The following is a 12,471-nucleotide window of genomic DNA, read 5'->3' on the forward strand; positions in this document are numbered from 1 at the left end:
TACTTCCCCCAAGTTATTTCTTGTCTATCCCAGAACAAGGCTGGCAAAGTCTCCATTTGTAATTTTACACACTGGTCACAACACAAGGCATGACTGTTACAAAACTGCCATGATTATGACTGTTACTGGGATGGCATTTTCACTCTAAATAGCCATTAAATGCAGCACCTCCACTGATAAAAGTACTCAGGGGAAGGGAAAATGTACCAAAGAAAAACTGATTTCTGAACATGCTTTCAATGCCTGAGACAATATTTGTAGTTGAGAGAGAATACTTAAGCGCTCTCAAAAACACACTGCCATTAATCTTCATCATGCTGCTTTTCTAAGCTGGTCAATCACTTTAAGCATGAAACTCATCTCTGATTTAGCCTTTAGAAGAGTTCCGATTTTATTTTAAAGATAGAGGTTTCGACATGGTCAAAGTGAAAATCACTGCAAACCCAGGATTTACCAGGCCAAAACACCAAACAGAAACATTTAACTGAACTGATTTCTTAAGGGTTTTTTTTTTAAGATCCATATTGTAGAGGTTGTAGTTGTACAAGTTAAAACTAATCTAAAAAATCTAAATGTTGATAGAAACTGAAAAAGATAAATTAAAGTAGAATATATCCTGTAAGAAAATCTGGAAGAATTTAATTTTCAGAAGAGTTTAGCAGTTACTTTAGAGGACAGAGAATAGTCAGTGATTTTTTTTTCCTAGTTTTCCACTGGTAGGTAATTAACTTTATTGATATTAATAGATAGGACTAAAAAAAAAAAAAAAAAAAAAAAAAAAAAAAAAAAAAAAAAAATCATCTGATTATATTGGTCACTGCTGAAAATTCGTGTTTCCAGCAACAAAAATGGCAGGAAAGAAAGAGAAAAAGTCTTCTATTTCAGCTTCTGTTTGCTCATTTGAACTCCAGTGTTAACATCAACCAGTGCCGTTGTACTGCACACTGTTTCCTACTGTAGCTGTTAATTATGCAAGAATATGAAGATTATAAAAAGTTTTCATTTTCATCATCCTTATTTTTTATTTATTACCAAACTCTGTAAGCAAAACTGAAACAAGTGAAAACACACACATTTTCAAGTCTTGCATACACAAAACAGAGCGGAAGGTATTGGAACATAAAGCTCCCTGTTGGCTCCTTGGTACAATGGAGATGGAGAACAGCGCCTACGAAATGCCTTCACTGACACTGTTCCACACAAGTTATATTTCCATCAAACCATTTCAGTACACAGCTGTAAAGACTAGCTCTGTCATTCTTCATAGATCAGAAGGAAAACAGTAGTTTGCCCCTTCCCCTTAGCAGCTGGTGATGGAAAAGGTAACCCTAGAAGACTGTGAAGTTTTATCTCTCAGCACAAAGTACATCCAATTATAAAAGGCAAATAGGAAAGTGGAAATCATAGACAGGAAATCCCAGACATCAACCTTTTAAAGAAGAAACTGGCTGTGAACACAATGCGAATGAAACGCAAACAGGAAGGCAGGATTTGCAATCAATAAGAGAAAGCGAACAAAACATGTTAAACAAATGTACATTACAAATCGCTCCAGAGTAAATCAACATCCTTAATAATACACAAACTGGAGCAGTTTATGGACAGATTTAGCTACCATCATATACTTCAGAGTCACTTCTGAGTACTTTAAGACTTCACTAAAGCTGGTTCCTTTGGAAAGGAACACTTTTAGCTGAAATAAACATATTCCTGACCATAAACAGATTTTAAGCTGTAACATGTTAGATGAGAAAAAATAAAGCTGCATTTGACAATGTCTACAAAGCATTTTTGTAAGTTTGTTCAGGATATAACATCCTTGAAACGATATTAAAAAGCACATTCATCTGTATGCACAGAAATACAAACATAATAGTTAAATTCTCTAATCATTCAGAATTATCACAAATTGTACCAAGATTTTGTGAATACTACTTAATAGCGTTGCTGTGAAAGAAGTTCCTTAAACTAAAAGGGTAGGTCTAGCTGGAAGGAAATGGATTCTTACCTCATTAATGTTTGTGTAATTCCACTGCCACAATAATTATCATACAGAGCATAGAAGTAGTTAACATGAAGCATTTAAGTCTACTTTTACATCTTCAGCTTGCAATGTTTAATACAGTCTAACATTATTTTACTTGTTTCCCCTGTTAGTAACAATGTTTTTGGTAACATAACCTTCCCAGAATAGAAAGTAAGAAAGTCCCAGCACTACTGTTACTGGTTGTAGATAATGTTACACATGGCAGCTTTCAAGTACAAAAAGAGACTGAAACCATAAAACGCAGCTTTCTTGTGGTCATGTCCAAATGTTAATAGAAATAAATCAACAGGACCTACCCTGGAGTAGTCATATCCATGCTTCTCCTTCACGCCATTTCTACAGAGTGTGTAGTTGTAAAATCGAGAATTTTTAAGTAATCCAACCCATTCTTTCCAACCAGGAGGCACATAGGAGCCATTGTATTCATTAAGGTACTTTCCAAAGAAAGCTAGGGGTAGAGAAAGCAGAAATATAGTAAGAAGGCATAACAGAAACACTACAGTTAAACAGATTCATTCTTGTCTTGTTTTTCTTAAAATAACTTTGTTCTCTCCATCACAACAGATCTAAGAAAAGAGATAAGTTCTGAGTCTTAAACTTGCCTCTGCTTTTTTAAAATTTATATCTGATTTAAATTTATATTTGATTTCTTTATATGTAGATAACATGACAGAGAAGTGCAATATGGCATATTTGATGGGGCACTGGAGGGTGGATGAAACTTGCATCTCTTCTTCACGTTGCTTTTCATCTGCACAGGACCTTGTAGGAAGTATTTCACTATTCTGGTTCTTTTTCTGCTTGTGCTTTGACTTTTCAGGTTACCGATTATTCCCCATCAAGCAATTATACACAAAGACCAACTTCAGTTAAGTTTTAAAGCATTTCTGTAATAAAAAACCAGAAAGCAGCAACTATTGCAGAGTGCATATTCTACACCAGGGAACAGTTAATCTAGGAATTTTACTTCTGACCAGTATCTAGATATCAAAAACTGGCCACATGTTTATTAAAGGGGGAATGAACCTCAGAAATATTTACCAATAGCCTTTCTTCTCCTTCTTATAATTTAATGTTAAAATCACTTTAAAATACCAAAAGTTCAGACAGTGAAGTACAAAATACTGACTTGAATGCAGTCAGCCACTGTATCCTCTTGCTCTAATATTAATGGAAGGAAATGGAAAATTGTCACTTAATTTTAATTAATTAACTAGTTAATTATTCTAAAGCCCCATGAAAATGCTGAGAATGATTATTGCTTTTATTCCAAGTAAGTATTTTATAATGGTAGAGATGGACCTCGCACAACCACTTTTCTCCAGCCTCAAATACACAACTGGCGCAAAATAGCATTTTATTAATTCTTCATATAATTCAAGCCCAGGCTGAGCACCACAGACAGATAGCGACACATTACCATACAAGCAGCAGCTTCTCCCTTTGTTGACATGTTCATTTAAGGAATAGGGTTAGCTGTGCTATAGAGTACTGCTCAAGAGGAACAAGGAGGGGAAGTGAGTCAAAATGTGTACTGCGCTTGCTGCACATTGAGCCTTATTCAGACACAACATAAATTAAGGGAACTCTCTCAGAAAAAGCACTGAAGCAAAAGTGTCCTTCTTCCAGGCTGCAATTGACCCACCATCCCTAGTTCTTTTGAATTTCTTAAGATAAACATGTCTTTTCATTTCCTGACTGCAGAGAAGGCTGACAAAATACTCTATTTCATCAATTTAAGACCTCATCATTCAGCCAGGTGGACGAGCAGAAAATACAGCCTTTCCTCAATAATTAAGATCAAAAGAAACTTTATATCTGTATTCCAATGCAACATCTTGGTATTTGTTGATGCAGGACCAAAGTATGCAACAATGCATTGTGCATTTTAAAACCTATCTCACAGGAAGATGCATACGTTCATAGAAAACAGACCATTACAAATGTTTACACAGGAGCACTTGGCAGACAACTGCCATTCAGGAATGTTTGTCACAGGATCTCTTTTCTTTTCCATTCTAATCATGTCCTGCTCTAGGCTGAAGTACCAGCATCCACTATTTTAAATTAGTCATGATTCAGATGTCCTTTACAGTGACTTTTCTAAAGATTGATTCATCCGCTGAATAAGTTTACTTAGATAAACTGCCCTTCTTGCTCAATTTCCCATATTATGCTATGGGAGAATATATGGAGATAGGGAACTCGAGTTGTGGGAAGGTGTGTGGCTACATAGCATGTGTTGCTACTCACGACTGGCAGTTTTTAAGTTGTGAGACAAGGTAATGCAGAACACAACATACTTGTAATATCTATTGCCTCAATGGCTTCCCTTGTTGAAAGGAAACCCACCCTCTGTATTCCCATGCTATTTAATTAATCAACATAAAGTGACAGCAAGCCTGTGCATGACAGTCAAAACCCTGGCTGTTACAGCCAAAGACTGAATTTCCCTTGAGCTTGGCCTCTCTATTCTTCCAAGTACAGTGCCTAACAAAGTTGATCAAGCTTTTAAAAGTGCCAAAGTTAAAAAATATAAAACTGACAACCAAGGCTGAAACCAAAGAAACAACTAGGGGGAAGACGCACCTTTTCCATCGCCTGTATTTCACTTGTAACTTGTGCAAGAAAAACTTGCACCACACATTGCTCTCTCCTGCCTGTATGTGACTAGCACATTCCCAAAGGTGTCAGCAACAGAACAAGGCTCTAGATCCCAGCCACAAATGCCACTACCCCAGAGATCACACCACAGTGCAGAAAGACTGATCCCCAGAAAAATCATCTTTTGCAATTGAACAAAACACAGAGAAATCACAGTGGATAAGGAAGTGGCAAAGGAGATGTGAAACCGGCAGCAGAAAAGAAAAACAGACAGAAGCTATGAAATGGAGTAGAAGAGTACAATTTTTGCCTTCAAAATTACACAAAAGAGGAAAGTGGAGAGAAAAAACACAGGGAGGCCTGAATTATGAATTGATTAAAAAGCTTTCTCACGCCAAGGTTACGAACTGAAATAAAAAAAGCAAGCCTCAAAAAGCTTTACTCCTCATTGCCTCTTTTCCTACTCCTTTAAAAAACCCACAAATAAACAAACAAAAAACCTGCCCAAACCAACAAACAAACCAACCACATCGAAACCAAGGAATTAAGAAGCTAAACTGTACATCTGCAGGGCAAACCAAAGGACCTCAAAAATAAAACAAACAAACAAATTAATTAATTCCTGTGCTTTCTGTATCTTCCTCTGTTCACCGTAGTCATGTTCCAGGAGGACTCTCCATTGCAGAGAAACTTTATTCATAACCTTCAAAATATTCTCCTTAGCAGGTTTCTTTTGAAACTTGAAAAACTGAGTAGACAAGGTTCTCAAGTACAATCTCCTGCTGTCTCTGAAGCAGGTAAAGCTAATCAATCTCTGGTGAAGGGGAGGGGGGGCAGGGAGAGGGAAGGAAAAATAAAAGGTAAAAAATACCTTATTACTGCTGACATCCTTCATAGTGGATAACTCCAGACTTTAACTGGAGAACAGAAATGAATGCCAGCCTCCAATTACAGCAATTTCCATTTAAATTTGTATACAGCATGTCACATTTAACTACATGAATGACGATCTAATTTTCACCTTATGATCACTTTGTACTTGTAAAACCCCTATTTCTATGTGTTCCAATAAATTAGTTTCCAAATTAAGAGAGGAAAATGTAATAAAGGTTCACTAAGATCTTGGGCCTAAATTTAAACATTAAGTTAATGAAAAAAATGTAAGACATATGAACACCAGAACACTAACAATGCAAATTAGTAAAAAATGCAGGATCTTGAAATACAACCACTAAATATAAAAAATATTACAACAGACAAAGCTCAGTAAACACAAACCAAATAATCTGTGAAGAATAAAACATTAACCTTCGTTTGATACTCATATGCTCACCGGTACTAGAGCCAGGAACAACAAATGGAGGGGAACAACAAGCAAATAATAAGGTACGAGCACTTTCCCTAGTTTGTTTCTTTCCAGATTAATTCAGGTCTTCATTTTAGAAAAACAAAACAAGGAAATCACTTAAAGACCAAGACTTTGAAGTAATAACACACAAAATTCATGTGAACATTTAGAGAGAAAATAATGATCTTGTTACAATTACTACTCAAGGCTTATACTAGTTTATGGAAACATCAAATAACTACGAATTCAAGGGAAAAGACACATACTATTAATAATGAGTATAATACAATATTGCAGTACATATACACTATAAATAACACAAAAAGAAACAGGTTTATTACCATTTCTCATCATGACAAAAGGCATTAGTGAGAAATATAACAAAACCACTGTCACAGGCAAAACACCTAAATCTGATGTTGGGAGGAAGCAAGATGGAATTAGATGTGAAACATATGCTACGTGTTTTCTGAAATCCATTCTACATGATATTTGTTCCTGAGGTGCACACATGCAAAGAGGATAATTTGTTCCTCAGAAGCACATTTCATCTTGCCAATTATTCCTGAACACCTTTCTGGGAATTGATTGTCTAGACAAATCATACCAGCTGACTGCCCCGAAGCACAAAAGGACCAGTCCCTTCTCTCTTAATTTGTTTAATATATCAGTTTTATGAAAAAAGTCAAAGCACTAATTCCTTTTCATAGCATCTTTCTTGGGTTTTCTGCACACTTCAGGTAATTGTAGGCCATATTCTAGGTTTGCTAGGCCTTCAGTTCAAACACGCAAAGCATTTTATTCTCACCTTCTGAAAAACAGAAGTCTTGGGATTTCTGTTGTCTCTTTGTAAATAAAAATTTCCTCAAGTAAAAATACAAGGAAGCTAAACCAGCACTTAAGCTCTGGCATTATACACTGCTGCAGTCAAGAAGAAATTAGAATTAAAATATTATATACATTAGCCTCTGTACTAGTAAGTCTAAGGAAGCTTTCAGATGGGCCCAGCCTTGATCTTACCTGTCCTGTACCCTGTATTGTTGAGGTACACTGCAAAGGTGCGTATTTCATGCTGAGCCTGCCAGGATGGAGAAGAACAGTTCTCATTGTTAGTGTAAGTGTTGTGGTTGTGGACGTACTTCCCCGTCAGGATAGAGGAGCGAGATGGGCAGCACATGGGCGTTGTCACAAAGGCATTGACAAAATGAGCACCTCCGTGTTCCATGATACGCCTTGTTTTATTCATCACTTGCATGGAACCTGAAAGAGGGAAAACATTTCAGAATTATCTCCTTGTTTCAGTCACAAGAGCTCAGATGCTAGAGATCCAAAGGAAGCACAAGTAGTAAGGGCATTATTATCCCTAAGTGAACCCAAATCCAGAGAGATTACTCATCCCACCTCAGTGGAGTTCTCCCATTGTTTCAGTAAGGACTAAACACTGAAGTATTTCTAAGCAAAGATTTGACTCAAGGCTGTTGACATAAATCATAATGCTACTATCATTTCTCTCTCTCTAAATCCAAGATTTACAACCATAACTATCTGCAGCATCGCGACATCCCTTCTGGAGCTGCTAGTACTGTTCCAGCAGCTGAGGATGAAAAGTACTTTATGCAGCAACCCTGACCAAAGCTTCCAAACTCCATTAGTGTCTTTTAATCTTTGGTTTCACAAGAAACCTGAAACACTACCTTTTGTACCAGCTTTATGCAAAAGGCTGAGGGTTGTAACCACAGAATCATTTCGTTTGGAAGACTATTTAGTTCAAACTACTGCTCAAGAAGGGTCTGCTAGAGTTGTTCTCTAGTTAAACCATTCTAATCCCTAATGTGAGGTGTTAGGAGGTATTGATTTCTGTAATTGTCACCGAAACAAAGACACCAAAAAGCTCCCATAGTAATTTCCAAAACAGGTTCACTGAGCTATCTGCTTCATCCATTCTGGTAACAGTCTTACTATCTACATTTTCTTAGGCTTGATTCTGCAGAATCAGATTTTTAGGTTACTACTTGGGGCAGGTAACACAATGTTTTATATAATCATTGTCTAAAAACAAGTAAGAAAGGGACTTGGATAAATTGGGATAACATGAATAAAAGTCTTTTTGACAACAATTAGTGAATGCCACAGTGCTGCCTAAATGGTTTTTCTGTTCATTTAGACAGAAATGGACTGTTAAAAACTTTGGTTTTGGTCAAAGACTAGATCTTTACCATAGACATCTGCCCAGCTAAATCTGGATCCATATCAGCACTCTTCCTAAACCTAGAAACACCAAGGATGATAGAAAAAAGAAATTTAGTTTCCCTCCTCTATCAGTGAAAAATAGTTAAAACTACATCAGAGCAAGTTAGGAAAAATTTTCTTGATCTAGGAAGAATTTCCATTTTCTACAGAATTTGTCATGGTACCTGTCAACAACATGACCTTGCAGAGGAGATTAAACCTGTTCATCACCAACCCTCCCTCCTTGTTATGAGCAGAGAAAGCCAATTGACAACATGGAGAGGAGGGTATGGGCTCATGCTAGAATAGGGCTGGGGTTAACTTGCCCAAGGCTGAGTTGGATTAACAGTTCAGCTTTAATCAATGCATTCTGCAACCATCTGGCACAAACTATATTGTTTCTGTCAATAACGGATTTAGGTTTCTTCTAAGCTCTTTATGCAGGGATTTCATGATGAAAATGCAACAATAAGTTGATTGATACAGAGAACATTGATATAACCAGGAGTCAAAATCTAGAGGGAAAATGGTCATAAGCCATATAAAAAATCTGACTCTCTGGCACCATGAAGGAAGGCTAACTGCTGCAGTAGATCATTTTACCTAAAAACTGCCATGGCATTAGTCTGAGACCATTTTGTTGAAATGGGTATTAAAAAAAAAAAAAAAAAAAAAAAAAAAAAAAAAAAAACACAACAACACCCACAAAAAACAAAACTGTGCATTTCTCGGGTCAGAGCATGTCACATCACTCTGTGACAAGAACCAAGGCACGTTACTGCACTGCCCCCTTAAACTTGCTAAACTTCACATATCAAAAAGGAGTTTCTGAAGAAAGCAAGATTTTACTTTTTTGTTTCTATAATAGCTGTGGTTTAAGTGTTAGTGCTTAAAGGTACTAGCAGCACAGTTAATTATAACAGCTAATTATATATTATGTGAGCCTGAGAACTGTGGATGTTTCCTCTGTGTTGTCTTATGAGCTAGCCCAGGCATAAATAGGCAGTCTGAAAGAATGTTTTATTACCCGATATTGAAATACAATTTAACAACCCCTTTAAATGACAAAGGCATCTGTGCATAAATACCAGTACATGTTAAGGCTTCCCTTGGGGACAGTAAATTTCTTTAATAAAAGAAGCTGTACTGCTGTAATGACAATGCCCTATATATCAACAGTCTTTACACAAAAACATATGATCTAATCTGCTTCTCCAGCTTGAGAACTAACACAGAGTGACATGGCAGCGCAAGGTAAAAATCCAGCATACTCGTCTGTATAATCTTAAATAGGCCAGCTTTAAATATTTTAAACAGCATTTAACCAGCCAATCAAAATTTATTTTCTTCAGTTTGCCTCCAATACACAGACATCCATTCTCGGGCAGATTACTTATGTGTTAATCAGCAAGTGGAACCTCACCACATCACCTTCTGAGCTAGAAAGCCTTCTGAGGTTTCACTAGTGGATGTAAAACAGGAAGTCATGCTTTGAAAGTGTCAATATTTAATTCAGAAAATATTCTGCTACCCATCTAAAACCGCTAACAATAAACAAAAATCTAGCAGTTAAAATTTCTAAGACATTTTAAGAAAACATTCATTGACTACTGTGAAAATATGGAAGTTTAATCAATGTGGTGTGTTAAAAGTTACTCAGTGAACAAAACTAAGCAAACTTTATGTTGAAACTTCACTTCAAATGTGTCCTTCCATAACTTTGCATATCTTCACAGTTCACCTTAGGGATAAAACTGATATTTTGACTAATATTAATGGAGAAAATATACCAATTATTTATGAAATAATACTGACTTCCTATTAGTTATGTTTTGTTGGAGGGAAAAATTTACGTCTTATGGAGCTCCAACTGCTGAAGAACTTGTATTTGTCAGTATCAAGCGATTTCCTTACTCTGAAACACAACCTCAGAATTTTTTCCAAGAAACTGAACCCCAGAATATTATTTAATTGTCCCCATAAGACTTATTTTTTTAATTGTATTTGAAACACATTAGACACCCTTTTCACATCTGCATTGCCTTTTCTTCACTCCAAGACACCCTCACATTTAACAAAGCTCTAAAGCCCCATCTCCACAAGAAAAATTATCTTCCATGCTACTTCTGTACCTTTTCAGAGGAAGGTCTCAAAACATACAAATCATCCCTCATTCAGATTTCTCTAATGCGGTTGAAATAGCTCCTAAATAATCAGATCTTTCTCCAGCTAGACTATCAAATGAGCTGGTTTGTTAAAGCCATAGTAGTATGGTAGGCAAACCTAACTCAGCTGGAGAGTCCACCACACAGGGGACATCAGCATATTACTAACTTGGATTTTAATGGCTGTAATGAGGAAAAAAAAGTCTTTGTTCCTAATCAATTATTCCTTGTTCCTCTTCTTTATATTATGCTTGTCAATACAACTCTTTTTATTAGACCGTCTATCAAAGATGTATGTGTCAGTAGCTCTTGGTGTTCTCATTTGTCATCTCCCATTTGTAACCATTACAATCTACACTCCTCCTCCAGAGAATCTGCATTCAATCTACCAGCCCTTCATCAGTATTTTCCTTCTTCAAATTCAAGGCTGAGGTTTGGTTTCCCAAGTAAAACTCATGATTAACAGTAATGCGAATGGCACATAACTTAATCTATCTTTAAATAAATGAAAGGCTATTAAAGGCACTTGAGATTGTGTTGTATTCCCTTTCACCTCCAAAGTAGCTACAAAAGAACAATGAAAGCTAGAAGATCCATCAGTTACAGAATATTCGTAGAAACAGATGAAATCTTAACCAAAGCTTTCTCTGCTATGCTTCCATAGCTTCCAACTTTTCCTTAGCTTTTATTTGTAACTCACATCTTATTTTCATCTTTCTTAAATGCACTAACCACAATCACCACAAATGGCAATTTTGATTAACTTGGACAGCTCACCAGACAACAGGCGAGAACAAAAATTAATTCAAACAAATATTGGGTCTCCCAAAATCATTAGTGGCAAATGACAAATTTCCAATCTCAGCTTCATCAAGTGGATTTTCCTTAGTGAGATTCTAATTTGCATGGACGCATGCCCATTATCCTTGAAACTGGAGACCATCAAGTTATCAGAGAAGTGAAATACACTGCCCAAAGGACTTAGACAATTGCATCAGAAACACAAAAGCCAGCATAAAATATAAGACGATAAATTTTTTAGGACCACCTAAACATACTTGGGTTCTTTGTGATATATGTTCTTGAAATTGCTTTATTTGTGATCTAAATAACCACTAAAAAAAGGCGGTAACAACAACAACATCTGATCCTGGTAATTTGAATGACATTTACTTTCATGAGATTACTTCCATAGCAGGCTTTCTTAACACCGGAGAATAACGTGACATCTATGATACTGCAGAGATACGGTAATATTGATATGAAGGAGGCACCTGTAAAGAGACTGCCATGTTGCTGTGATTAACTTCTCAACAAGATGAAAAAGTGTATGAGAAGTACAAGTTGATTAACTTTATGTTCTACTTCTTCTGTGAGGTCTGTTTTCCAAATTTTCCTATCCACGCTAGAAATTGGATGCAGAAAAATTTGGTGGTAAAACTCCCCCCACCAGAGTACACATAATATGAGCTCTCATTTTTCAGATGACTCAGGCTTTATACGCACATGAGAGTATAATTCTAATGCAAAATTATTAACGTTAACTGATTTGACTTAGTCACTTCTAAAATACAAGCTTGTTCAGGTAACATAACAAAAGGCAAACTCTGCCAGTTAATTCATTATTCCAAATCATTAGGCAAAGCATGTGTTTAATCTTCATCTCCTTTCTTCAACAATTAACATAGCATTGATAACAGAGTAGATCTTTTTATTCCGTGTCATTTTGGTCAGTAATCAACTACACATCTACATGGACAATTACAAGAATAGTATGACAGTGTTAGGTAACATTTAAGTAAATAAAATTAAAATTGTGCACGTAATGAATGCCTGCAATTACACAAAATAATTTGGATAATTACATGGTGCAATTATCAGTTACGAATTTAAAACTACTGTTTTGGCATGCAACGTCCCAAGTTATATTTGCAATTGCCAGAAGCAAAGTTTAGGTGTTTAGATGAAGACAGACAGGTACGAACCGTGTATTTCCACAGAAACAGGAACTTTAATATTTTGGGACTAACTTTTGCTGTCCCTGAATTGCAAGCAGATAGAAAGGATGTTCTACATAA

At 36.2% G+C, this 12,471-nt stretch overlaps 1 protein-coding gene across 8 annotated transcripts in view; it reads right to left on the reverse strand.

The window, feature by feature from the left end:
* The window catches only part of SULF2 (sulfatase 2), an 87,684-nt gene that overhangs the window by 40,938 nt on the left and 34,275 nt on the right, over positions 1 to 12,471 (reverse strand). For all 8 annotated transcript variants that reach the window (XM_040079884.2, XM_040079881.2, XM_040079882.2 and 5 more), the window contains 2 exons: positions 7,020 to 7,259; positions 2,344 to 2,495 (listed from right to left, as the gene is read on the reverse strand). In XM_040079884.2, the coding sequence (XP_039935818.1) occupies positions 2,344 to 2,495; positions 7,020 to 7,259 (392 nt within the window). The remainder of the gene's footprint in view (positions 1 to 2,343; positions 2,496 to 7,019; positions 7,260 to 12,471) is intronic.

This window comes from Hirundo rustica, chromosome 16, assembly GCF_015227805.2.
Source record: "Hirundo rustica isolate bHirRus1 chromosome 16, bHirRus1.pri.v3, whole genome shotgun sequence".
In the NCBI taxonomy this organism is placed as follows: domain Eukaryota; kingdom Metazoa; phylum Chordata; class Aves; order Passeriformes; family Hirundinidae; genus Hirundo; species Hirundo rustica.